This window comes from Curcuma longa, chromosome 6, assembly GCF_044706935.1.
Source record: "Curcuma longa cultivar G26 ecotype Majalengka, Jawa Barat chromosome 6, ITB_CL_G26_1.1, whole genome shotgun sequence".
In the NCBI taxonomy this organism is placed as follows: Eukaryota; Viridiplantae; Streptophyta; class Magnoliopsida; order Zingiberales; family Zingiberaceae; genus Curcuma; species Curcuma longa.
In genome coordinates, this window is record NC_133866.1 from 6,050,479 (window position 1) to 6,076,976 (window position 26,498).

Genomic DNA, 26,498 nt, shown 5'->3' on the forward strand with positions numbered 1-26,498 from the left:
ATAATGTGAGAATAGCAATTTATTTCCCTCAAATGTGCATGGATAGATAAAAAAAAATTATTGTGCACCGGCTAGCCTTACCTCCGTGCTCTTATGTGCACAAAGTGCTTTAAGAGATTTGAGTACATCCTTGGCCAGCATCTTTTGAGCTACACTATCAGATACAAATGCTAAAGTGACCAGAACTTGCAGTACAGAGATCAATTCTTCTTGGTCAACTTATTTCAAAAGTGATTCAATGGGTTGCATAATATCAGACTTAATCAATTGCATTGCCAAAGAAACATCAGAAGCCAGTGACGAGAGAGCAAAACATGCTTGTTCAACCTGCAAGATATAGAACATGTTTGGAAAATTTCTTGTATGCCAATAGATAATTAGTACATCCTATACCAATATCCTAGTAACAACTTACCACATGAAGGTCATCACTACTTATCATACTTATCAACTGTCTTATGACATTCTCTTCTTTACTGATTGCAACATGACTGTTGTGATCTTGCATGATTTTAACTAATGCAGATGCCAACAAAGGATGATGACATGAAGAGAATCGGAAAATAAGGGAGAAGAATTCACTGAGTTTATGCTTTGATGCAGCAAAATAGGAGATGTTTTCTGTCTGTAATCATGAAGAAGGTTGCAATGGTAAACAAAGCATGAGTGAAGATAAATGAAAATTGTAGCATCACATCACCTCAATTTGCACGTTAACTGATTTAAGATTATCAGTTGCCTCAATCCTTATATTGGCCAATGATAAATGATGAAGGTTGTGCAAGGGTAAAATTTCTGGAAGAAATTCAAGAGGATTGCCAAACAGTCTTAGAACACGGAGCTCAGCCATAGCCCTGTCACAAAGCTGAAGATAAATGTTAAGGCTAATAGTATATAAAATGCAACATTGAAAACACAAATACGCCAATCAAATGACCTGAAATCTAGAAGTGGCCTGACAAGTTTATTATGTTCCAGTGACAGTTCAACCAGCATTACACATTGCCGCAACTCAACTGTTTGAAAATTGAGATCCATTTTGCCAGTAATAAGCATATATCACATGCAATTATTAGTGCATATAAATGTGCATATGGGTTTACACGACAAATAGAAATAAAATAATCTGCTTTATTAAGTTCACCAGTAAAGCATATATGCAAGCTCACCTGGGACAGAACTAAGCATATTATTGTCAACTCTTAGGACCTTCAAACTTTTCAAATCGCCAAGCTCGGGTGGCAAAAGTGATAACTTATTGTTATGAAGATACAATTTCTCAAGAAGGGGCAGTTTCGTTAGCTCCACTGGAAACACCTGATAACTTTTAAACTTGTATCAATGGATATAATATCTGATGGCCTCTTGGTATACTACACAAAAAACGATTGTACTAAGGCACATAGGAAACTTGAGGAAAAAAAGAAAATACATCAAATAACAATTTCAAAGTATCACGCTGGAAGGTCATAGTAGTAGTGTGTTACTTTTCTTCGAGCATAGAGATGAAGTGTAATATGGAAATTAATCATTTTGAACGTCTGTCTAAGATTACTTTTATAGAGCTTTTTTGATCTATCGATAAACCTTATCGGTATATCGAACTTGGATACAACTTGATCCAAAGATCGAGGTTTTAGCATCTCACGATCTCATCTTATCAACTTTATCGGTCTATCGATCCACATGATAGGTCTACCAAACCAGGCCACATCATCGATCCGGGGCTCGGACTCGAACTTGATCAGCTTGGATCTAATTCAACCCCAGTCAAGTCTGGTTCACTCTGGACTTTGTCTGATTGCATCTTATTTGCGTCTATCTGCTTCCTCAGTCTCGCTTCCAACCCCAGATTTCTCCAAGACAAGCATAGTACAAACAAGCATCCTAGTTGAATATTGTAAGTTTACTTGATCTACTAGACTTACCTCTCGCTCGAAGATTACTCCTCCAAGACTTTCATCACCTGATTTATTAGGCTTGTCTCTGTTGGATATTGGGGCCTTAATGGACCAATACGGTTTTATGGAAAAATCGGAATGCCATCAATTAATGAAAGTCGTAATTGACTTCAAAATTGAAATCTACGTTTCGCGTAGATAGATTTAGACTATTAATTTGCTCAAAACCGATAAAAGGTGAATGAGAAATTAATTGTTTAAGATTGGCCCAAATAACATTAATTGTTAATTAATGTTATATATAAGGAAATACATGGGAGAATAGTCCCACATCGGAAACTTTCGATGTGTTTTCTTTCCTTATTAATGATGCTGTGTTAATGGAGTTAACACAAAAAGACCAGGTGCTCTCTTCTCAGGGGCAAGCAGGTGCTCGCACCTATGAGCCCGCCACTCGCCACGTGCGCACTTTGCACTTCGCACGTGCGCAATGGGCGCTTTGTAGGCGCAAGTGACATTGCGGTGCCTGCATGGCACTCGGGTGACATGTCGGGATCGTATCTGACGTGGCAATGCCTATGTGGCATCTAAGTGGGCAAGAAGAGATGACTGGACTGTTGATTGGGCGAACGGATGACAACCGTTGATCAAAGAGGTGTGATGGATCGCGTGTGATGCGATCTGGAGCGATGGATCGCGAAGAGTCACGATCTGACCGCTGGGATGAGACCTGATCTGAAGCGTCAGATCGAATGGATCAAGAGATTCAGATCCGACGGCTGATGACAAGAGGCGAGATCTGAAGGGCACAACTCTTCAGATCTGATGGATGAGATCAAGAGGGCTATATGAAGGGTTACAACCCTCCAGATCTGACGGCCCAGATTGATCTCGTCCAAGAGTCACATCCACTCACTCAACCTCTTCACTTAGTATAAATAGAACCCTCCAGATGATGGAAAACTCATCGAATTCATCGATTCAAGTCTTCCTTGTGCATTCATCCCATCTAGTGCATTCGGAGTCCAAAAAGCCTACGAGAAAGTTCGTCGGTCTCGGAATTTGGAGTGCTACTATTCCGAGACGTTCGTCGTTGTATCTTGGGAACGAGTTGCTGCTATCCGTTAGCACCGTAGCAGAGCAATATCGTTTACGGAGATAGTATTGAACACTAGCCTCGACGATCCGTATCAGTTTGCGACATCCTCCCGGAGCTACCGGAACAACAGTCTCATCATTTATGGTTCACTTCCTTAGAATTTTTCCTTTGTTAATGATCCAATCACCTTGCCTACTTGGATTGGCTAGTCACATCGTAGACTACTCACCCTTGCCAAACATCTAATCATCTTGACTTGTTTAGACTTGCTAACTACTTTGTAGATTTCTCACCCTTGTTAGACATCCAGTTACCCTTGACTAGCTTGGACTTTTCCTTACTACGTGACCGATTGGGTAGCGGTGCTGCCCTCGCAGTGATGCCATGAGGTTAGGACCCTCAACAATGTTGCGACGTCAACCGTCAACAGGCTCGCGACTTGCACTTGCATTCGATCGTTGGAGAGCACCATCAACGACATCTAGCCTGCCCGCCTGTCCGGCATCCCCAACTCTTGTGGCTTCTAGAACCCGTACTCCATCAATGCCTCGATCAACTGCTCTAGGTTCGTCGATCTTGGAGTCGTATTAGTCCTAACTGTTTATGTTCGTGAATTTGGTTTTGCAGGATGACTTAAATGATTGGACTCGAACTCATACTCAGACTCATGTTGAATGAGATACTAGTTGACTTATAACCTAATGTATTGAATAAAGATGGGAGGTTGTATGAGACCCACACGGGCTCCATCCATGGTCATTGTAGCTTCAGTGTTGATACTGCTTGTGTTCTATATATCTTTATCAATCTCGATGAAATATTTTTGCTCTACTTATTGTAGCCTCATGGGATCAAATGGTGAAGAAGACGGTGATGCGCCACAAATAAAATTAGCAAGATATACTTTGATTTTTTTTATATACTGTTAAGTATCCAAATAATCTTCATCTATTTGACTTTTCATTAAACTAACTTACTTAATATATTGATCGACTATTAAGTATCTAATTGACCTTGACTTATTTGATGTCTTAACCAACTAATATATTGATCAAACATCAAAATCTCAACTTAAGCTTAATCATTTGGTTAATTTTGATGAGAAATTAATTACACTAATAATTATTATGATAGATAACAAATAATACAATACAATAACTATTGTAGTATTTTAGCCGCTCCTATATAAGTAGTTACTACAACTATAATAAGTAGTTATTATAATATTTTAAAATAATTTTGATGAATTTAAAATGATTTTAATAAGTTGTTAAAAAATATTTTAATATAATAATATCTATAATTTAAGATTAAGTAGGATTTAAAGTTTAGTTACGAGTATAATAATATTTTATATATATTAATTTTATTAAAATGAAATAATCAAATTTTCCCATTTTAACCGCTGCGGAACCGGAATAAAGAATATAAAATATTCGATAGAATTTTTTTTGATGATTTTTATAAAAAAAAATATTCATTTGAGGGTTTATTAAGTATGAAATATCCTTTTGATTATTGGTCATTTTAAATTGTACGAAGTTAAAATGCAATAAATGTAATAATAAAGTGCATCGTTGCAGAGGTTCACGTCTGACACATTGCATGGGCTCATATATCAGGTCTGACACACACAGTGCCGTTCTCTCAAGTCTTATCGCCATTAATGTTACACTTTAATAATCCCTCACATAATCCACATATTGCCACGATATCTAACACCGCGCATGAATAGATATATATATATTTCATTTTATTTGTATTTTAATAAAAAATAAATGAATACCCTTTATTTTTATTATCATAGAAAAGATATTTCATATCATGAGAATAGACGTTTTATTTTTTATCCCAAGATATTTTAATTTTAACTTAAAAAATTACGATACCACTAATTAAAAGTATTTTTTTAATGTAATAAATGACATTTTAATATATATTTTTTAAAATACAGCGTCCTTCATACCTTTTAATTTTGTCCGATTACTGTTTTGTCGGCAGGGGTTAGAGTTCAAATATATGGCCTTAGAATTTAACAGTTTTATTAATATATATATATATAATTCTTATATCCTATGTGACTGTGTGTGTGATTGAGTGCGCGGAAATGTTCAGATCATTTCCGAATGTCTCGACTTATCATGAAATGTTCAGATCACTTTCGAATGTCTTGACTTATCACGACGTGCACTCATTAAAGGATAGGTTGAGCATGCAGGAAGGTGTACCATTTATGAATATCATAAATATCAAGTGTAATTTTAAAAAAAAAAAAAGTTTAGATTTTAAAGTTTAGAATGGAGTGTTTAGTTTCAAGGGAATGAAAAAAATAAAAAAATTTCATTGGGTGTTCACAATGATGTTTAACATAATATTCCTATATATATATATATACATATAGAGATGATATGTTACATACCTCGGGGCATAACTTGTACGTAGCATCTCCGAGTGAGTGTTAAGGTGAGTCAGAATGTTCGAAAGTGATTTGAATCATTCCATACACTCAATCACGGACGAACATCGCTCGTTATATATATAGAGAAATGATACACTAGTACAATAAAAATATGACACACACACTATATGGAGAATGCAACATGACACATTATAGATATGAGAAATTCTATATCCATGCAGTATAAAATCCCATATTCATGTAGTATAAAGTGTGTGTGATGTTGAAATTCCATACTGCATTTTTATACAATTTAACATTTTCATTAAAAAAACTGATCCGATGAGCGTCTCACACGTGGAGAAATACCATAAATCAGAGCCATTAATGCAACTGATTTCCCTCCCATTCTTCCATTCCCAAATAATAATAATAATATATAATAATAATATTATATTATTATTGACGATTCATTTCGACCTCAACGACCACCTACTCCTTCTTTAATGCAATTAAACCACTCTACTTCATTTTATCACTATAAAACCCTCCCTCGCCCACCTCGCTCTCCACCCGCATCGCCATCCTTCTCCTCTCGTTCATTGCTCACTTACTCGCTTGCATTCCGGCGATGGCTAGCTTTGGTGCAGTTGCGGCGGCGCTCGTGGCGGCGGCTGCCCTCTTCGCGGCGTCGCAGGCCGACGCCGCCGTCACCTGCGGCCAGGTGGCTTCCAACCTGCGGTCCTGCATTCCCTACGTGACCGGCCGGGTTGCGTCGCTGCCCCCGGCCTGCTGCGACGGCGTCAGGACCCTCAACAGCGCCGCGAGGACAACCGCCGACCGCCGCGCGACCTGCAACTGCATCCGGTCGCAGGCGAGCGGCATCAACGGCATCCAGACCGGGCGCCTCTCCGGCGTCCCCAGCAGCTGCGGCGTCCAGATCCCCTACCCCATCAGCCCCTCCACCGACTGCTCCAGGTTCGTCGATCGTCGTCGAGTCGTGTTAGTCCTAACTATTTGAGAAGTAGTGCAACGTGACATGTTTGTGAATTTGGTTTTGCAGGGTGACTTAAGCGATCGAACTCGAACTCGGACTCAGACTCTCGTGCCGAATGAGATACTAGTTGACTTATAACCTAATGTATTGAATAAAGATGGGGGTTGTATGAGACCCACACGGGCTCCATCCATCGCCATTGTAGCTTCAGTGTTTGTGTTCTATCTATCGTTTATCGTGTTGTTGTTGTTTTCAGTCTCATATTCTAGTCTATGTTTCAAGTAGAACTGTGTGATCCGACAGGATAATGACATCTTATCAAGGATAAAATCATAAGATTGATTCATTTTAAGATTAAGAAATTTTAATATCGGTTCACTCAAAGAATAAAGAAAATATCATGAAATATTTATTAAATAAATATTTCATAATATTCTTAGAAAATTAGAACGGATATTTTAAAATATTTCTTAAATGGATCCTAATATTTAGGATATCAACTATTATAAAAAGGTAACCATGCCCATGGATAGAAGTATACACACACGCAAATCCTATTTTATTCAAATCTTTACTTTTTCTTGTAAAATCCTAACTTGAGCGTCGAAATGGCTTGTTGGGATCTCATCCTGGTGCCTTTTTAACCTTCTTTGTTGATTACTCTGTAGAACAGTGCATCCACGTCAGAAATCTTCTCCAAGGAGCGTGCACGTTGGCGAAGCTTTGAATGAGCGTCGGAATCATTCATGGTGTATCAGCCGGAACAAATTGGCCCATGGATAGGGTTCCTTTCATCTCTTCGGGTGATTCTTTTCGAAAAGTATGCACATCAGCAGTTCTAAATTAGCGTTTGAATTATCCGCAACGAATTGGTTAGAACACTATGCTTCATTTTTAAAAAGAAAAAAACAAACGCCAAGACGCGTGCAAATGCCCTCATACAGCACAATCGAAGGGGTTCAATTTAAAGATGTCCATCTCGGTCTACATTGGTTCAGATTTTGATTAAAACTATGAATAAAGAGAAATTTGACTAAAAAGAATACAAAAATGAATCTTTTATTTTCTTTTATGTTTCACAAACACTAAACTAATACATTTTCTCCCTTTTTCCTGTCTTTCATTTTCACTTCTAATGCGAAGATAAAACAATTAATAGGGCGATGAGATTTAGTCAAAATTATTAGTTATCGACGACGAACGGTTCAACTTGGTAGCTTTCATTTTAAATAAATAAATTAAAAAAATCAATGAGCGAAAGAAACCCTCAAAGATCAAAGTCTTCACTGCTGACGGATCCGATGCTAGTCAATATCTAAGCAGCGCACCATCCTTTCCTATTCCCACGGACATCTGTTGATCTCGCTCTCACATCTCGACTCATCTCCGCGCGAGATGCGAATTGTACCTTTTAATTTACCTGTGGCATCGCATCGGATCCGAAATTACACGAGTTGGTTCCCCGATCCTGTGATTGCGCGGTTACCCAGTCTGTGAGTAGGAGTTCCCGTGGGACCCACGCATCGCCGTGCTAATCAAGGCGGGTAAGGCATAAAGCGAACAATAGATTTTGGGGGTTAAAGTTCCACACGATTATGCGCGTCGGACCGGCCTTGAAATTAGGGTTTCCTCCACCAGCGACCTTTACTTTAGTGCCCCGATTCCTTCTCGGATTTCAGCAAATTTGAGTGTCGATCAAACATTGAAGCTCCCGCTCGATCGTGTTTTTGGTTGAAGTTCCGTGCTGATTACGCGTCTCTGTGATTCTCGATTCGGAGGTTAGGGTTTGTTTTATTCTCTTCTTCTCAGTTCGGCTGTTGTTGGATTCTTGGAAGCTCGTTTTTTTTTGGCAGGGATTGTTTTGTGCGAGCTGGGGAAGCGACCTAGTGGAGAAGATTTGGTTTTGATGCTTGAGTGATCGACTGGTGTGGTTTGCGGTTGGTTTTGGGATAATGTGCATACTTTGTGTGGTCCAGAGGTGTTCGCGGAGGGTTGCGACCTTGCTGCCTTGGTTGTTGATCCCGCTCCTCCTAGTCTGGGCGATGTCGCCGTTGCTTCCTCCGGTGTTGCAGTTTGAGATCACTTCACCCCAGGTCGCTTGCGTGCTGGTCCTCTTTGTGACACTCTTTTGGTATGAAGTTTTGATGCCCTGGTTGTCGCGATGGCGGTCGTGCCGGTCGGCTCGCCTTCAGGAGCACCAGCGGACGCGTGCTATCGAAATGGAGAAGCTCCGGAAGACTGCCACCCGGTGCTGCCGGAATTGTCGCATGCCATACAGAGAGCAGAACCCTGGTGGAGGACGTTTCATGTGCTCCTATTGTGGTCTTGTTTCTAAGAGACCCGCCTTGGACCTTCCTCAGTCAGTTGGGAGCTCAGTGACAAATGAGTTAGCAGGAAAGAGTGGGTGGCTGCATAGTCAGAATTTGTCAGCGGAGGGAAAGAAGAGCTGTCTTAACCCTATTCCATCCTACTGGGTAAGTCATGATCGTTGTTCCCTGGAGGTATCTTGTTCAGGTTTGGTGTTTTTAGCTCGGAAGCTACTTTTTTGTTTTTTGCCTAGCTTGAGGTGGATCTGCAGAAGAATTTTAAGAGATAGTTCTAGGGAAGATGATTTCGGTTCTGATTACGGAGGTTCATGTAAGAATGAGGACAATGAAGGAAACCTGCAGGAGAAAAGGGATAAAGCAAAGAGGAAAGCTGAAGAGAAACGGCGGGCAAAGTTGGAAAAAGAGATGTTGGAAGAGGAAGAGAAAAAGCAAAGGGAGGAGGTTACAAGATTAGTGGAAGAAAGGAGAAGAATACGTGATGAGATGCTTAAAACTGAGAGAGGGCATGACAACAGCTCTGATAGAGAGGGAGAAAGTGTCGAAGGGAAAACAACAGAGAAAGGAAGGAAAGAGAGAAGGAAGGACAGAGATAAGGATTCTAACAAAAATAATTCTTCTAACATGGAGGATATAGAAAAGATAAGTAGGAAAAGTGTGAGTAAGCTTGAATCAGACAGCAAAAATGATAACGAAAGACTGGATACAGCAAAAAGTACAATAGAGGTTCCAAAATCATATACTATGGGAACTTCTCATGGAAACAAGGCCACAAATAAGCCTAGATACTTTGCTTGTATGACAGGTAATCTCTTATCGTCATATCGAGGTTTTAGAGGTGCTTCATTTTTTGGAAGAAATCCTCAGGATCCAACTACAACTGTTAATAAACTGATTAAGCCAACTGTTTCTGAAAATCAAAGAGTTTGCCAAGTAGCAGGAGATAAATTGGTGAAGGCTTCTTCAAATTGGGATGATGGTGGTCAGGGGACCAATATTCACCAGCCTGTGAGTTGTGATGCATTAAATTTCTTTCTTTTATTGTTCTTTACTTTCTCTGTCCATTTTTTTACGGAAAATAATGCTACCCCTTGTTTTTTTTTTTCACATTTTTTAGGTATCTTCATTTACCCAGAAACAACAAATTAATCCAAAAAAATCATGGCAGCAATTATTCACCAGTTCGGCTCCTGTCACTTCTGATCCTAGACCTGGTGAAACTATATCTAGCTCTCACAATGGGGCTGGCCAACTAGAAGCACAGAGTTCACACTTGGTTGCCCAAACATTACTTACTTCGAATAACAAATCTTCTAATACATGTACTGCAGCCTCTGAATCCTTTAATAGCATTTCAGTCTCATCTTTATTAGATGAATCTTTTTATACTTCTAGAAACCCTGGGATAAAATCAATAGTGGAAAAATCCAAAGATGAAGATCCACGTTATGTTCCTGATCCAGTATCCTTACTTGGGCCAGTTTCTGAGGCACTTGATAACTTTTCATTGGATCTAGGGGACAACTTTCTTTCTAATGATAAGACACGAGTCTTAAAGAATTCATGTGCTCCTGGAAACATAGCCAAGCCTTCTCCAATTGAGTCTCCTCTCTCCAAAGTGCGTGTTTTAGAAGAAAAGCAAGCTTGTTTTGGCAAAATTCCAGCTGCATCACTGGATTCAAATACTTCAAATTTGGATGAGTCACAGGGTACATGGCAGATGTGGGGAAGTCCATCAGTTCAGTTTGATTTGGGAATTTTAGGAGGATCTTCCAGCTGGTCTTTACCCATAGTGCAGAAAGACTTTAAGCAAGGAGATGATTTAGATCCCATCTCTCATGACCCTATTGTGTCAAAAAATGCAGGTGTTATCCCTACCTTTTCAGATTTTCAGGCTCCTCAGAATATTTATGAGACTAATCAGCTGAATGAAGGATTCTATAATCAACATGCTACGGGAATGCATGACAACAATCAATGCATTCAGAAGTTATCAACACAGTCATTAGGTGCTGATGGGGACAACCATTTCCTTCCCCATAGTCTCATAAACAATATGGAGCAACTTGAAACAAATTACAATAGTCCAAACAAATCAATAACTGAATCTTCTTTGGATCTATCGCTTGTAAATCGCTGGTTCAGGTAAAATTTTCATGCTTGAGTCATTTCTGCTTCTTTCTTATTGCAACTGTATCTTGGATTATCTCTGTTGCTGCTTTTGGTACTATAAAGCTTGTTATATCAGTTATCCCTGCTAAGTGAATTTGAGGGCCACAATATGGCTGATTCTATGAGAAAAATTGCATTTTATTATAGTGCACAGCATTTAGTACTTAGGAATAGGCTTCAGCAATTGTTATTTGATTTTTTAGTAGTTTTCATTATAGTCATTTTAAAATGTCCTCCGTATCTTTTCTTGTACTACTTGCAGATATATGCATTTCTGTTCTGTGTATTTTGAATTTGGATGTGGCTACTAGAGTTAGTTTGGTAAACAAGGGACAAATAGTTTTTGTGGTCTTTTTAAACAAATGGATCTACAAAGAGGTGATGGTGATTGAAAAATGCATGGTGAAAAATCTGAGAGATCTGAGTTTGGCGAAGAAAAGGCAGAGGGGAATATTCAACCACTGGAGTATTAGGAAACAAGGATAAGAAAAAAAAGAGAGTTGTCACATGTGGTCTAATTAGTAGTAGAAGAGAAATTAGTAGCATCTCCAAAGAAAATAACATTTCTAAAAATTATCATTTGTCTTTCCAAGAATAACAATGGTCACCTTTTTTGTGTCAAAGAGAGGCTAAGAATTACACACCTGTTTGAAAGGGCTTCAGGTTTTATGTGTTGGCAGTCATGAATGAGCACAAAATACTCACATCTGAATGTAGGCAACAATTGATAATTTGGAGATAGCCATACACGTGCTGTATTGTTGAATACTTTAGTTGGAAGTTGAGTGATCAAAACAATTGTGCCAATGACTTTTGACTCAGGAAAGATTGGCAATTTGACATGAAGACACAAGACATGAGCTGTTTCAACAAGATGTCGATGCTTTTTTGGCTACACCATTTACTGAGCAATTGCATTCCAATTGCACATTACTAAACAATCCTAGCTTGACATAGCTGAGTCATGCCCAAATTGATATTGACTTAATTAAATCATTTGCCAAATACAACAGAAAGCATATTCATTGTATTGCTTAGGTCATCATAATTTCTTTTAGTATATGTAGATTGTGATTATTGATTTGTATGCATTGTTAGATGTTACGTGTCTTGGGTTATATGTATTACTTAAATTCTTATGAAAATTATCTATATGAAAAAAATGGATTGTTTATCATGATTAATTTAATTATTTAGTGATATATGCAAATCTTGTTTACATTAATTATTTGATGGTTGCTTAATTTGATATATTATATAGTATAATGCAAGCTCATGTTTTTTCAATGCATGATATAATATTATTCGGTATAATTAATGCTATGTCTTTTAAAAAAGAATATGAAATGCGGATGCACCAAATGTGTGTTTACATTCCATGTGGTATGGAGTGAAACAATTGCATATCACCCGCATACACTTTAAGATCTTGTAAATACTAGCAAGAGTATTGATACTAATGAATGGGCTAACCCTGATTTAATAATTGATAGTAAGTTTATGTGAATTTGGATGTGTTGATGATTCTAATCATGAAACTTTGCAATTTGTTTGGAAGGCACTGTAAAATAGATCCTTCCTAGATCTTGTTTTGGTCGGTGTCTTCTAAGCTAGGCTTGTTCTTTCACAATTTGCTTCTAGATCTGTGAATTAATGAATGAGCAGGTTAATGTTATGTTTTCATGTACATCTACTGTTATGTTTTAGTTAATGGAGGCATGATATTACACAATATCGAGTATGGTGGACTGCATTTGAGCTGATTTATAAATTTTGCTATCTTATCACGTTTGAAGCACTTTTTAGAACCTAGGTCTATTTTAAACTTGGTAATTGTTTGATTGTTTGGACATTATAATGTTATATATGTATATGTATATATGTGTATTTGTATATGTGTGCGTGTGTATAAACATATATCGATAGTGTTGTTTTTGAATTAGCGTTGAACTTTCATGACTGGATTACAAATTTTTAACTGTTTGACAAATAACTATCTGATAAAGCATAACAGATGGGGTTTGGAAGTTTATAGTTGATGCCTTGACTGGGTCCATCTTTTATATCAGATCTAGAAGTTGATCATGCAAGATTTTAGAAGCGTCTGGTCCATATTATTGATTTTTGGAGTTCCTTGCCAAGAGCAATTTTGAAGCTGTTTTCTCAATTGCAACCTTGGCCATTGGTTCAACCAGCTAGAACATTTATTGCATGTAGAGGGTAACGAGGTAAGTCTGGAATTTTCCCTAGACACTGTAAGTTGCAGAGCGTTTTTGGTTTATCTTTCATGTTGTCACTTGAGCCCATCATGCAGAGGGATTTGAGATGATATTTGTAGATGTTTCTTTCCCTATTTCCATGTATTGCTTGGGGCGTTTTACTCTTGTTCCACGTGATAAAGGATACTAGGAAGATGTATTAGTTAATTTATATTCACATTTTTTTGTGTGCCTACAAGTGTCTTTTCTCTTTGTGCACCATGAGAAAGAGAAAAGATCTCCTTTCTACAGGACAAGGATGCCATATTTGTTATTTTACTGGACAAATAGAATTCAAGTCATTCTAATAGGTGCTTCTCTGAGAATTTAGATGCATAACCAATCCTAGTAGAGCAACTTTAATGTTTTATTATTCCACTTTGTTGTTAGATCAGGAGTCCATTAGAGATCTTTATGAATGGGTTATTTTATCATCCTATGATCATGTTCAGAACATTTTCACTCATCCGTGCTTTGTACTGGTGGGCTACGGAACTGACATTACACTATTACTGATCAACTTGCTTGTGTATTGATATGGGATGATGCTCGGTTGGTTCTAAGTAATTTGATGAATGAGGATGAAGACGACAATGGAGTGAGTGATGGATTGGATGAGGAGATGATAGAAACAGCAAAAGTGAGTAGATTAAGAGGAAGATATAATCATTCTAACCTCGGCTAGCAAATTCCCCAAGGGTCGGGAGATGGAGAGGGTGAAGCAGAATCCATCTTATCTTGTGCTGACCCCCTCTTTAGTTTTAACGTCACGTCACTGGTTGTTATCGTGGGGGTTCCATCTTCCTTTGCAGCCTACTCAATCCCACTGCAGTAGTTGACTTGTGACGACAAACAAGGCACCTAGTTCTGGCCGGTCTATTTTCTTCATTGATGGGTCAAACTCTTACCTAGTATTATGCTAGGTGATAATAAAAAGTAATAGCAAATTTTAGACTAGTACACAGTATAGTTAATGCAGCACCAGGGACTCTCAAATGAGAAAAACTTGTAAGAAAGATTAAAATCTTAGAATTGTTGAAACAATTGGGTATGGATCTCTTATAGGCCCAAAATTTGTCTGATTTTCTAAAACTCAGTGCTTCCTAGACTAAGTTTGTTAGTAAAGTGAAAAACAAACTGTAAGTTTTGAAGTAAAAGCAAAATAAAATTAAAGCCAAATCATGTTTAGTTTATTAAAGCTAAACTGTAAGTTGGCATTCAAGTATTCAATTTTTTTTATTCACCATAGCTCCAATGACACAATTGTCTTGGATATTTTATATTTATGTTGGATGATATTATTTCGGCTAGCATTGATGTGTAGGGAATCATTTAGGATTTAGAGGTATTTGGAAGAATATGCCATTGTAAATCTGGAAATTTCATTGTTTATTTAGTATTCAGGTTTCTTATTTTAACAAAAGGAGTTTTCTCTCACAAATGAACTATGATCCCTAAAAGGCTTATGTAAGAAAGGTGCCAATGTGGATGAAATCTACAGAGACTTGTATGGTAAAAAATTTATCTCATTGTCACAAAGCCAAGGCAAGATTTCTCTTCTGTAATGGTGTGGTGAGTCAGTTCATGCAGAAGCTTAATTATGTCATCAGGAAGCATTAGTCAGAATTTTAAGCAATATGTTAAAGCATTTCTAGAAAAAAGACTCACTCGAAGCATGAGTAGTTAAATATTAGGGAATTTTCTCATGCTAATTATCTTGGGTCTACTATATTGTAAGTAAGAAATATACATTGCATATGGTTCTATTACTGAAGCTGAATTTGGAGCCACATAATATTCACAACTTGAAGGTTGATGTGAATAAGCACACTCTTCTTGATAATTTTGATTTTTTAGAAAGCTCCTTAACCGAAGAACATGCACTGTAATATTGTGGTCGATATCTCGTTCCATTACTGAATTGAATATATGGAAATTGATTGTCATTTTCTAATGTTCAAGAAAATCAACACACCATAACATCTTTCTCAACATAGTGAGACTAGTGGGTGTTTTTCTTCATTTTATTTTGTATATTTATATATTTTCGGTATGCATAAGAAATCATGGTCGATATCAATACTTAGTGTGAGTCAGAAAGAATTGCACTGTGATAATTTGTCGTTGTTTCCCATTCTACAATAACTCCAAGTTGTAGTTCTATACTATTTCCAGACCTTTTTGTATGCTAAGGAGATCAACTTTATCACCCGAATGTTTATTTGTTGGTTTCCGTTTAGCCGATTCCATTTAGTAGGATAAGATTTGGTTGTTATTGTTGTACTTGTACAGTTCGAATTCCTATCATTGATCTAACACACTTTTGGCCTACAATTGTTGCAGTCCACCCAGCGTTGGTAGGGAGGAAGAGACACTTCCAGGCAGCCATGGAAATTGAAGGTTTCTTCTCATAAAGTGCAGATATAGAACTAGCTGACAGGATAATCTTTTCATCGCATCTTGAATGCAAACTTAAATTTTCATTTTACAAGCATGAATGGACATATGACTCACATGTATTCCCCATTCAACGGGATGACAAAAGGATAGGTTGCAGCTTCTCAGTGTTTGTTATTGTTAGTAGGTTCGCTATGAGTAGAGTCGAGAGAGCCGAGGCAACCTCCATGTGATGCCTCTTCTTCTACTCTCCGCGGCCGGAGCAACCACTTCTTCACTGCTGCTCCTCTGCTTTGTCACTGCCTCATGAACTGCAACTCTCATTCTTGTTGTCTTGCCTTTCCAGTTCTCTACTTCCCTTGCTTGGCTTCTCCACCTGCGAGGATGCCTCAACTTCAAACTCGGCGGCTTTCCACGTAGTGGCCGCTGCCACCGTCTCCGTCCTCGTCGGAGCTACATCCGTCGTTGAGATTTCTAACAGGGCTTTTTAAGCTACTGGAAGTGACCCCATGGCCGCCATTGTTACTAGCGCAGTGCTTCTTAGGAGTAGAACAGGGATCGCCTGACCTTGGGCTTTTGAATCCGCAAACAGCGGGCTTGAAGCTCCACGGGAAGAAGAGCATCAAGCCGCAAGCCATGGAAGGCAACTCTGCTGGAGCGGCGGCGCTGTAGAGATCTGGCGACGGCACATTGCAGCGCCGATCATTCACCGAGGCCACAGCCCGCTGCTTGAATCTCGCCCTCATCGCCTCCTTCCGCAGCTGGTACGGGGGAGAAGAATCAGGGCCGTCGCTGTGGCGGACGGAGGACTTGGCCAATGCGTCAGCCGTGGGCAGAAACCGGCTCATGATGAAGCTCGGAGGCTTATCGCCAGTGCCGAAGGAGCTGGGACTGCACGCGACGTCGAACTTGTCCGACGACACGGAGATCTCCTCCAGCGCGTCCGAGAACTCGTCCTCTTCTTCTTCGCCGGAGTCGGGCGTACGTGTTTCATGATCAAGAACCTGCATCGATTTTCCATTCTCCCGACGGCCCGGCGGTGGCTTTGGCGGCGGCGTCTCCGCGTCGTCTTCGTCGTCGGTAATGTGAGGCCTGGGGATTCCGGGAGAGCTCTCCCAGGAGAAGGGCACGCTCAATCGGAGTCCGGACGTGGAGTGAGGAAGGACGTCGGTGGTTTCTGAGGTGGAAGAGCGGCGAGTGGAGATGAGTGGGGCGTAGAGGACCAAGGGAGGGTTCCGCCGGCGGTGGCGGCCGTCCATGGAGCATGCACAGGGAGGGTGATTCATCATGCATGGCGACGTAGAATATATATATACACACGCACACGATTGGAAGGGAAGCGTGGGGGCGGTTGGGGCAGTTGCAGGGGAAGCAAAAGCGCCGGAGAATTTGGTTGGGGAGCAAGGGGAGGCAGCAAGGTTCCCGTGAGGAGATTAAACAGGGCAACAATAGAGGAGGAGGAGGAGGAAGAAGAAGAAGAGGAAGAAGAAGGTTGTCGTTCATTATTTAATACAATCAAAAAAGTTAATTAATTTTTAAATTTAATTTGATTCTTGTAATTTGATCACATTAGTGACGTAGGGGCAATGGATGACATTAGTGATGTAGGAGCAATGGATGACATGGTTCCTTTTCGGTGGAGGTCAAGAGTCAAACGAAAGTCATGTTTATGGCTAATTTAGCAGTATTAGTCAAATGGATTAGTGTCAATATTTGTCTTTTGTGGATTCATGAATAAGCTGCGCATGCTCCCAAGACACATGACAACATAAAGAGCATTTATGAAGTTATCAGATCTGATATCCTTGAATCTCCTTTTTTCTACACATAATGTCAAAAAGAAACAGAAGGAATGAACATCCGTCAGATATGGTCTCCTCATACATCTACATAATGGTACTGCTCTAGCAAAGGGGGAGGGGGGGAGGTTTCCTTTTCTCCATGGAGAGAGCTCTTCTTCTTCTTCTTCTCCACTGGCTGGTTCGATTTTCTAAATTTTTTTCTTCTTCTTTAGTAATTTCATTTTTCCTTCCATGGAATACTGACTTGAGCATCGGAGTGGCCTGCCGGGACTCTCCAGCACCATTCTCACCTCCTGTTGAAGTGCATTTCAGATCCTCATCATCCTCTCCCTCGAGCTCCGCTAGGAAGTCGTACACGTCGAATCGTTCGTTGGCTGGTGGCTTGACCATCCACGCATCTAACTAGAACAATTAGGTTTAATGAATTTGTAGAGTTTGGATTGATTTTGGATTTTGATTCATAAAAAATTAATATATAATATTAGTCGGATTTAATTTAGTTTTTAAACTTAAAATAAAAAAATTTAGTTTAATTTAAATTGAATGGACTAATTTTACCTGGCATAATTTTTTATTATTTTTTATTTTTTAAGCAACAAACACTTAAATTTCATTAAACGTCCAAAATATTCTAAGATAAATGAACGAATATTCAAGATATTTTTATACCCATCTTCAACTGCTAGTGGCGGCGGCGGCGCCGGCGCCGGAGATGATCTTGGTATACAGTATCTGGTTCCACACGTCGGGGAGGCCCGGCACGCACCAGTGGAGGCAGTCGGCGTAGACGGCCGGGTCGGCCTGCTGCTCCGGCGTCATCACCGCCCCCTGCCGCGTCGTGTACACCGACGTGTGCGCGTCTTTCCGGAACTCCGACATGGTGGTGATGTCGACGAAGGCGACGGGCACCCGCGCCGTCGACCGCGCCGCCCTCTTCGCCTGCTCGAACATCCGCATGTCCGTCCCCACGAATATTCCGGTCATGTTCCTCAGCGGCGTCGTCTCCTTGGCGCACTTCACTCCTTCAGGATTCCCCCAGTCCGAGCTCCTTCCTCATTTTTCACAATATATTTCATCAAATTAAAGTCCTCAATTAACAAACAAAAAAATATTTACAATTATTTAGATTTTAATGGTAGAAAATTTAAAAAGCCTTTTTTTTATCCATATTAATTTATTTAAAAAATTTCTCAATTGGACTAACTTCAGAAATATAAAAGACTATTTTAATAACTTAAAAAAGCGGCATGATTTTTGAGAATATGAATAAATTAAATAATGCTTAATTTTGATTTTTTATAAATTTTAATGGAGAAGAAGTCAAGGAGACAGTTGGCATTGATGGAAGGTGGAAATCTTGGAAAAATGGCATCCAATTCACGTTTTTAATATTAATATTAAGTTAGATATTAATTATTTTTTTGATAAGAATAAAAGGACATCCCGAAGTCATTAAAAAAATCAAAAAATCCCTCATTTATTTTATCACTAAAATATCTCATAATTAGCTATTGATAGCTATTAAAATATATACTGAGTTAAAATTTTTATATTGAGGGAGCAAAAATGTATATTTACATTGAGAAAGGATTGACTGTGTTATCGTCTCCCATTCATTTTTTATTTTATCTTTCTACATTTCTTACATTATAAAATTGAGAGGGTTCCTTCCAATAACTATCGAGTAATTACTAAAACATTGTTTCAATGATTAATTGGTATAACATTATTTCTTCTAATATTATTATATATAGCACTTACCACTACATATTATAATATGTAACAATAATTAGTTAAAATTAATCAAAATTATTTTAAAATAATTACAATAATTATTTATTGTATTAGATATTAGATATTAGATATTATAATAATTATAGAGTAATTTTTATATACTGTAGTAAGTAATCATATTAAGAATAAAAATATTGTCAAGATAATTTTTTTTAAAAAAAAGATTATAACTAATTTGTTGTCTTTTTAAAAATATATTACATAAACAAAAAAATATTCATGTAATGTTAAACGGACGCCACTAATTGGCAGAGTCTCGATCAAATCCGACAAATTCTAAAAAAATAAAATAAAAATAAAATACACTAAATATTTTTATAAGTCGTAGATGGCAACAAGGTCCATTGTTTCCTTCCCCTTGATCACGAGAGAGAAACGTGTTCCTCGATGAGTATGCGGACTTAAAATAAGTGTTTAATTTGTCTGCGTGTGTGTGTTTTTTTTAAAACAAAAATAAATAAATAATAATAATAAAAAAACGTATTAAATCGAGTTTAATTTTAATTTTACCTGAAATGGAGGGGAGACATGCTCATGAAGAAGACGGCGGTGCGTGCGGGGTCCACGTTGCGATCGAGCCAATCAGACCACGTCTTGAGGACTCTCTCGTAGGCTCGCGGCCTCGCGACCTCTTCGTGCTCCGTCCAGTTCGTGGCCGTCGTCTTCCTGTCGATCGAACGATTCCCGTCAATAATAATGATCGTCGAACGCCGGCGTTCTGGTCGATCGATCGATCGATCGATCTGTCTACTCACAGGACTTTCATGTCCAACGTGTTCATCCACCAGATGTAGGTGTTGAAGACGAGGAAGTCGACGCCCTTCCAGTGCGCCGCGTGCTTCTCGATCGACTCCGGCTTGATGATCCGCTCGCGGATGCTGTGGATGTGCGGGTCGTCGGAGTTCGACTCCACCAGGAACGGCGCCCAGTAGAACTCCACCGTCGCATTGTATTCCTAGACATTCAAAATTGGATTTTGAAGGACGCAGCGATCGATCGATGTGTAATTGATAATGATTCGTTCGTCAAAATTGGATTTTGATGTATCGAGGAGGCGGATCGAACCTCGGCGACGAAGCTGATGCGGGAGCCGTCCCGTTGGCGGCGCCCCTTCTTCCCCGCCGGAATCGCCAGCTGCGCCATGCACACCATCGACTCCCACTGGTTCCTGTTCAACGAGTCGCCCACGAACATCAGCCGCTTCCCTCGCAGCCGCTCCAGCAGTAATTTTGCGTCGAACCTGCAGATTCGGTAGAATTGTGATCGATCGTCGGGATTTCTGGTGATCGATCGATTGTTAAAAGGATTTTTCTCTCGTGTACCTCGGCAAGGAGCAGTCCTTGGGCTGCCACCGCCACCTCTGGTACGCCTTCTCCTTCCGCCCGTTCTTCAAGCACGCCACCTGCGACGACAGGAACTCGCACTGCTCCTCCCGGTACAGCGGGTAGTTGGCGTCGTCGTACACCCACTCGCCGGTCGACAGATCGCACGTCTCGGGCACGGCACCGGCTATGGAAGCCGGCGTGGGCGTCGCGGTGGTCGCGTTGTCAACGGCCGCGGTGGCGGATGTCGTCGGATGCACGCCGTCGTTGACCTCCGTTCCGTCGACGGTGATAGGAAATTCCCGCAAAGCCACCGCCTCCTTCTTCTCCTTTCCCTCCTCCTCCTTTCCTTGATTTGCATCGAGTTGGCGCTTGTCGCCAGGAAGAGGGCGGTCAACCAACGCCTCCCGCGAGAAGTACTCCTCTGTTTTCCGCCGGACGATCGGGTGGTCGGCCAGCGACTTGATGTCCTCTCCGTACATCACCATGGCAAAGGCGACGACCATCCCGACGAGGATCAGGGCCGGCAGGTTGCCCCGTCTCCGGACGTAGGCCATCCCGGCGTGCTTCACCTGCTGCCCCGGCAGCCCGGCGAAGGGCGGCTTCCGGCGGAGCGAATGCATGACTCCGTTGAGCATCTCCCTGCAGAGTCAGACAGAGCAAGAAGAGGCGGCTTTGGAACAGGTTTAGTGTGGCCGAGGTAGCCTTAACGCTCGATGGAGATGGAGGAGACTTGGCTCCATATTATAATGCTCGATCGATCGATCGATCAGTGTGGAGTTGTTTATCTTCCTTCTGACCGAGTCTCGTTCTCAGTGGCTTCGAAATGGAGGCAACGTGCTCACGTGGATCTGTTTGGTTCAGGTCAACCATCACCATGCTTCTTCACATGAGCACAACTGGAGCATTCTGATGAAAACTACCAGGGCGAGATCGAAGAGAATTAGGGTAAATTGGCAATTAATTGTCGGGCAAGACGAAGGAAAAACAGGGTTCTTTGAGGACTGGACTGGGCTCAGTAAAGACAACAGAAGTAGTTGGAAGAGGAAGCCAATTTTTTCCTCTTTCAGAAAGCAACGGCCAGCCGGCCACGGGCAGCCGGGAAGACGTCCGCCGCCTTTATCGTCGTTGAAAAGTCTGCTGGACTTTGTTGAAGGAAGAAGGAAAGGAAATAATTTTAATATTTATTTAATTATTTAATATTTAAAAATTATTTATATTCATTCAATTATTTAATATACATTCATATAAATAAATAAGTTTAAATAACCAGTACACATAGTTGTTAGAAGGACGACCTGTGATGGAGGCGGACTTTATTGAGATTTTTTATGTGAAAAATAATAATATATGAAGTGAAAATAGGATGTCTGTAAAAAATTTATATATAATTTTAATTAAGAGTTATAGTTTTGAAATTTCTTCACGATTAAAATGAACTTACCTCTAATAATGTTCACATGAATATGATCTTGATTTTGGACCCAATGAATCATCTTAGTTATGTTAACAATTTGAAATGGTTTACTAAGAGTCCTTAGACATATGGGAGGGATAGGATAGGAGCAATACTAAAGAAGAAGAGGGATGATGAACACTTTTTTAATTTCAAAATTATAAAAAATCTTTTTGTATTCATCAAATGACTTTGTCTCTTGAGTTTCCCCTCCTCTTAATGTCCATAAATCATAATGAATATCAAAAACTCTTGGTATTTTTTTGTTCTTCATCTTCTATTCAAAAATAAAATATCTCTTGACTTTCCTCTTTAATAATATTTTATTAAACCTTTTAATCAATATTATTTATTATTAAGTGGTTGAGTTTAATTTAAATAAAGTCATTTTCTAAGAGATAAAAAAATTTTGGTTTTCAATTTTAACTATTTCGGATTAAGGGCTTAATTTCCAGCCCAAAACTTTTTTCACATTTGGGTTGAGCTAAACGGCCCATATGATACGGGCCCAATAAATTCAAATTGGGCCTTTTGAGTCAAACCAAAGTTGAATGATACTCTCTATGTGACATTATATTTTATTGTGCATTTTGTTTGTAGGAATATCTTAGTGTAGTTTGAAATATTTATTCAATTCCAACTCAACGACAACGATTTTTGATATATAAGGTTGTAATCCAGCCAAGTCAAGTCAAATTTTGGTGTTCAAGCCTATTTGATAAAGTAATCAAGCTAAATCAAGTTGAACCTAAAAGAAAATAAGTCGTTGAAAGGGTTGTTCAAGATTGACTTAATCCTCTAGGTGAGCTTGAGTTTAGTTCAAATTTGACAAATTTGATTCGTTTAAATATTATCAAACTCTTATTTTCAAATTTATTTGATTATTTAAAAATTATAATTTTAAACTCGTTTATTTATTTTTGTTATTTTAAAAATTTTATTAATAAATATGATTCATAAATTTTTGTTATTGAATATTATTCAGAACAATTCACAATAATTATATATATATATCATGTGTGTAAATTAAACATTATCGTCCTAGATAAGCATGTAAGTTCTAAAATAGTTTTTTTATTATTTAATTTTACAAAATAAATATTTATTTAGAAGCAACTAATCTAGAACTAACATCTTACACGGTCAAATGATGAAATTTAAATAGAGAACAATAGTTGACCATGATAGAAGAATTTGACTAACACATATCATTTGAGATTAGTCATCAATTATTAAATTATTTTTTAATCATGAAACTTAAGCGACTCGACTTGGGACTTGCCACGAGGGCCTTTCTCCCTCACATATCTTCGATACTCGTCGAAGGTGAAGGCCGGATACAATGCTAGACGTTCCTCCGAGACGAGCTCCTTCGCCGGCCCAATGCTTACGTCACCACTCGGGTTGTAAAAGAAGGCAATGGAGAGCCGCTCCTCCTCCTCGTTCACGATCACTCGATGCTCCACGCTCTTGTACGTCGCATTGCTTATCACCTAAACATATCATTTTCTTTACTAAATTATGATTAAATAATAATAATAATTAAAAAAAAAAGACAAGAATTATCTATTTATATTTATAACGGTATGTAATTACGGTACGGATCAACCTGAATTTGATCGGCGACGTTGACTATAAAGGCACCGGCGATCGGCCGCACGGGGACCCACTCGCCCTGTCTCCGCACCTGGAGGCCGTCGAGATGGTCGTCCGCCAGGAGGACGGTGACGCCGCCGGGATCAGAGTGAGGCGAGAGGCCGAGGGTGAGCTCCGGCTGCGGGCACTTGGGGTAGAGGTTCACCCTCATGCACGTCCCGACGCGTTCGGCTCCGCCGAACGCCTCCCGGAGGAAGCCCTCCTCCAGCCCCAGCCCCGCCGACAGAGCTCCCAGCAGCGCCTCACAGAGCCTCCGCAGTTCTCCGCCGTACTCCTCCGTGACCGCTCTCAGCTCGTCGGGGAGGGCCGGCCAGTACTCGTCGGGGCTCGCCGGGTTTAGATTGAGGAAATAGTAATCTCCCCAGTCCAGCGGCGCGTCCTTCTCGACGCCAAGGCGGCTGCCGAAGCCTTCGTAGGTCCTCGGCGAGTTGGCGTAGGCATTCTTGGCCTCGAGGGGGAGGCGGAAGAAGCCCCTCCACGCGCGCCGCACCGCCTCCACCAGCTCCGCCGGGACCCCGTGGTTGACCACCTGGAAGAAGCCCCACTCCCGGCACGCCTCCGAGATGGCCTGCGCAGCGGCTGCGCGGCCCCCGCGTTGGTCGACCACCGGTATCTGGACGCCTCGACCGCCGCCTCCGATCAGCACGGGGCGCTCGGAGGGGGGCTTGACGTACTTCCCGGGAACGGCGACCGCGCCGCTGTCGGCCAAGGACTGGACGGACACCACCGGCTCCGGCCACGAGCAAAGATCAGTTTTTGACGCCATCGAAAGGAAAACCGATCGAACCCGCCACGATCGGAGCCTCAGCGAATCGGATTTGCATTTATAGCGCGCGAGGGAGGGGGATTAATTCCGGAATCCGGTGGGCAAGCGATGGCGGTTTCGCGCTTGCGATCGATCGCGACAGAAGCGGGTGGGTCATGGCGTGCCCATCCCAATTTGTACTGCGTTCTAACTGTTCTTTCCGTCTAGATCGAGGAGGTCGCTTTATCCTCCTCCTCCTCCTCCTCCTCCTCCTCGCTCGTGCCGGTGTCTCCCTGTTCCTCTTCCTAATTAAGAGACCCTTTTGCCGACGCATGTGTGGGCGAACTGGAGAGGTGCGGCCACGCGATTCACGTGTCGATCGACACACACGAGAGAGCCATGCGTGGGGAGAGACATTGCTGGCGGGTCGCTGTCGCCGGCGACCGACTTTTAACTGCAACTGCCAGGAGAAGGAAAAACCAATCGGAGCAGTTTTCTGGGGAAGATGGAGGAAGAGTATTTACGGAAGTGCCAATTAAATGGATTTGGACCGGGTTTGACTCGTGTAAAGTAAGTAATTATTGGCCCAGCAAAAACGTCTTCTCGTGTTCCCACGTGGAGCAGTTTGAATGCACGTTTTGAATTTATAATTTTATTGGATGATTAAATAATTGGTATGGTTGGTTGGTAGGAATTAAAGAAAGGGTTACCTGACTATCAGGTAATGGCATTATTAATATTATAGGATATAAAATATAATTTAATATTATTTGATTTAATTTATTTATTTAGAATTAATAAAATATAATCAATTTAACATTATATATTATTTTTTATTCAATTAATTAATAAAATTAATTAATTAAATTAATAATATTAATTTTTTAATAAATTGATATAATATATAAAATAAATAAATATAATTTATTTATAATTTTTTAAATTTAAAATAAATTTATATATTTTTAATAAAATAATTTATTAAAATAATTATTTTAATAAAATAATTCATTAAATTAATAAATAAAATTAATGAATTTTATTTTTAATTTAAAAAATTTATATATATGTAATAAAATAATTATTTTAATAAAATAATTTATTAAATTATTAAATATAATTCATTAATTTTATTTTTAAAATTTTAAAATAAATAAATATATATTAATAAAATAATTTATTAAAACAATTATTTAAATAAAATAATTTATTAAATTAATAAATATAATTTATTAGTTTTGTTTTTTAAAAATTTAAAATAAATTATTTCTTTTCAATTTATAAATATTAAAATTAAAATTAATTAAATTGATTTTAATTAGGTTTCATGGTGCATTCAATTAATTTAATTTTTAAATTAAAGATAATCATAGGAAATTTTTTTTGTTAATCTCCAAAATCGTAAAAAACCTTATACTGCCAAAGTAATCATATTCTCTGATTATAATCCATTTGTTGATATGACGAGTGATATTATATTACTTGTGAAATCAAATAAAGATTATCATTAATAACTTTGAACAGATAACAAGGTTATCAATAATAACTCCCAACCAAACACCCCTATAAGTTATGCAAAAGAAAATTAATTCTAACTTTTTTTTTAAAAAGAAATAATAAGCATGGATTTCAATGTGATACAATTACAAGGCCTTTTAATTGCTAAGGAGGATATTTTTAATAGAATACATAAAAGTACTTATTTATAATTAAAAAAATAGACTAAAAACTTTTATATAAAAGTGTTTATTTATGAAATTAAATTAGTTTAGATATACACAATAAATCTTAATAAAATTATATTTGAAAATAATTTAAAAGAAAAAGGAATAAATTTTAAAATTATATAGTGGTTTTAAAATAGAACTTTAATTTTTAGTATTTAAGATTTTTTTAAATATATATATATATATAATTTACAAAATAATTTTGATAAAACTGCCATATCAATTTAGTTAGAAATATCAATATTATTAAATAGCCGATCTAACTTTTTAAACGGCCATGTGAAAAGTGAGCTCTAAAGATAAATTTAGAAGAAAAGATGAAATGAAATATCCAAATCAAATTAGTACACCTGATAATGCAAGCAGCCACCAAGGTGCCCGAGTGGGAGACATCATGACATGACATGATCTGACCGCCATGACGGCTGTCAGATCGTTGATCAGATGCAT

General features: G+C 39.1%; 4 protein-coding genes and 1 pseudogene across 5 annotated transcripts; 2 read left to right on the top strand and 3 right to left on the bottom strand.

Annotated features, from left to right (window-relative positions):
- Positions 1-5,983: 5,983 nt before the first annotated feature.
- Positions 5,984-6,648, top strand: LOC141831112 (non-specific lipid-transfer protein 4-like). The gene is made up of 2 exons (XM_074718541.1): positions 5,984-6,376; positions 6,462-6,648. The coding sequence occupies exons 1-2, from the start codon at positions 6,030-6,032 to the stop codon at positions 6,469-6,471; spliced, it is 357 nt and encodes a 118-aa protein (XP_074574642.1). The 5' UTR covers positions 5,984-6,029; the 3' UTR covers positions 6,472-6,648.
- Positions 6,649-7,977: 1,329 nt separating this feature from the next.
- Positions 7,978-15,708, top strand: LOC141830405 (uncharacterized). 2 transcript variants are annotated; one of them, XR_012601981.1, is made up of 5 exons: positions 7,978-8,173; positions 8,249-9,727; positions 9,837-10,864; positions 12,961-13,119; positions 15,493-15,708. XR_012601981.1 is itself a non-coding variant. In XM_074717838.1 (4 exons), the coding sequence occupies exons 2-4, from the start codon at positions 8,348-8,350 to the stop codon at positions 15,545-15,547; spliced, it is 2,463 nt and encodes an 820-aa protein (XP_074573939.1). In that variant the 5' UTR covers positions 7,978-8,173; positions 8,249-8,347; the 3' UTR covers positions 15,548-15,708. The 2 variants fall into 2 exon arrangements, 1 of the variants encoding a protein (XP_074573939.1); XM_074717838.1 differs by lacking the exon at positions 12,961-13,119.
- A 30-nt stretch (positions 15,709-15,738) lies between these two features.
- On the bottom strand, positions 15,739-16,805 carry LOC141830510 (uncharacterized; annotated as a pseudogene).
- Positions 16,806-18,023: 1,218 nt separating this feature from the next.
- On the bottom strand, positions 18,024-21,477 carry LOC141830511 (protein trichome birefringence-like 28). Its single transcript, XM_074717932.1, has 5 exons — positions 20,465-21,477; positions 20,208-20,382; positions 19,898-20,097; positions 19,653-19,808; positions 18,024-18,396 (listed from the first exon to the last, which is right to left on the bottom strand). The coding sequence occupies exons 1-5, from the start codon at positions 21,100-21,102 to the stop codon at positions 18,024-18,026; spliced, it is 1,542 nt and encodes a 513-aa protein (XP_074574033.1). The 5' UTR covers positions 21,103-21,477.
- A 1,644-nt stretch (positions 21,478-23,121) lies between these two features.
- LOC141830839 (jasmonate-induced oxygenase 1-like) lies at positions 23,122-24,605 on the bottom strand. Its single transcript, XM_074718284.1, has 2 exons — positions 23,530-24,605; positions 23,122-23,413 (listed from the first exon to the last, which is right to left on the bottom strand). Exons 1-2 carry the CDS (start codon positions 24,340-24,342, stop codon positions 23,165-23,167), a joined length of 1,062 nt encoding a protein of 353 aa, XP_074574385.1. The 5' UTR covers positions 24,343-24,605; the 3' UTR covers positions 23,122-23,164.
- Positions 24,606-26,498: the final 1,893 nt, after the last annotated feature.

What these genes read in the sequence shown, in the direction of transcription:
- LOC141831112 (XM_074718541.1), top strand. Translation starts at nt 6,030, where the DNA reads ATGGCTAGCTTTGGTGCAGTTGCGGCGGCGCTCGTGGCGGCGGCTGCC.
- LOC141830405 (XM_074717838.1), top strand. Translation starts at nt 8,348, where the DNA reads ATGTGCATACTTTGTGTGGTCCAGAGGTGTTCGCGGAGGGTTGCGACC. An exon ending in GGACCAATATTCACCAGCCT is followed by an intron (nt 9,728 to 9,836) that starts GTGAGTTGTGAT and finishes CACATTTTTTAG; the next exon opens with GTATCTTCATTTACCCAGAA. An exon ending in CTTGTAAATCGCTGGTTCAG is followed by an intron (nt 10,865 to 15,492) that starts GTAAAATTTTCA and finishes CAATTGTTGCAG; the next exon opens with TCCACCCAGCGTTGGTAGGG.
- LOC141830511 (XM_074717932.1), bottom strand. Translation starts at nt 21,102, where the DNA reads ATGCTCAACGGAGTCATGCATTCGCTCCGCCGGAAGCCGCCCTTCGCC. An exon ending in ACGTTGGACATGAAAGTCCT is followed by an intron (nt 19,809 to 19,897) that starts GTGAGTAGACAG and finishes TTCGATCGACAG; the next exon opens with GAAGACGACGGCCACGAACT. An exon ending in ATGTCTCCCCTCCATTTCAG is followed by an intron (nt 18,397 to 19,652) that starts GTAAAATTAAAA and finishes AAAATGAGGAAG; the next exon opens with GAGCTCGGACTGGGGGAATC.
- LOC141830839 (XM_074718284.1), bottom strand. Translation starts at nt 24,342, where the DNA reads ATGGCGTCAAAAACTGATCTTTGCTCGTGGCCGGAGCCGGTGGTGTCC. An exon ending in ACGTCGCCGATCAAATTCAG is followed by an intron (nt 23,414 to 23,529) that starts GTTGATCCGTAC and finishes TGATATGTTTAG; the next exon opens with GTGATAAGCAATGCGACGTA.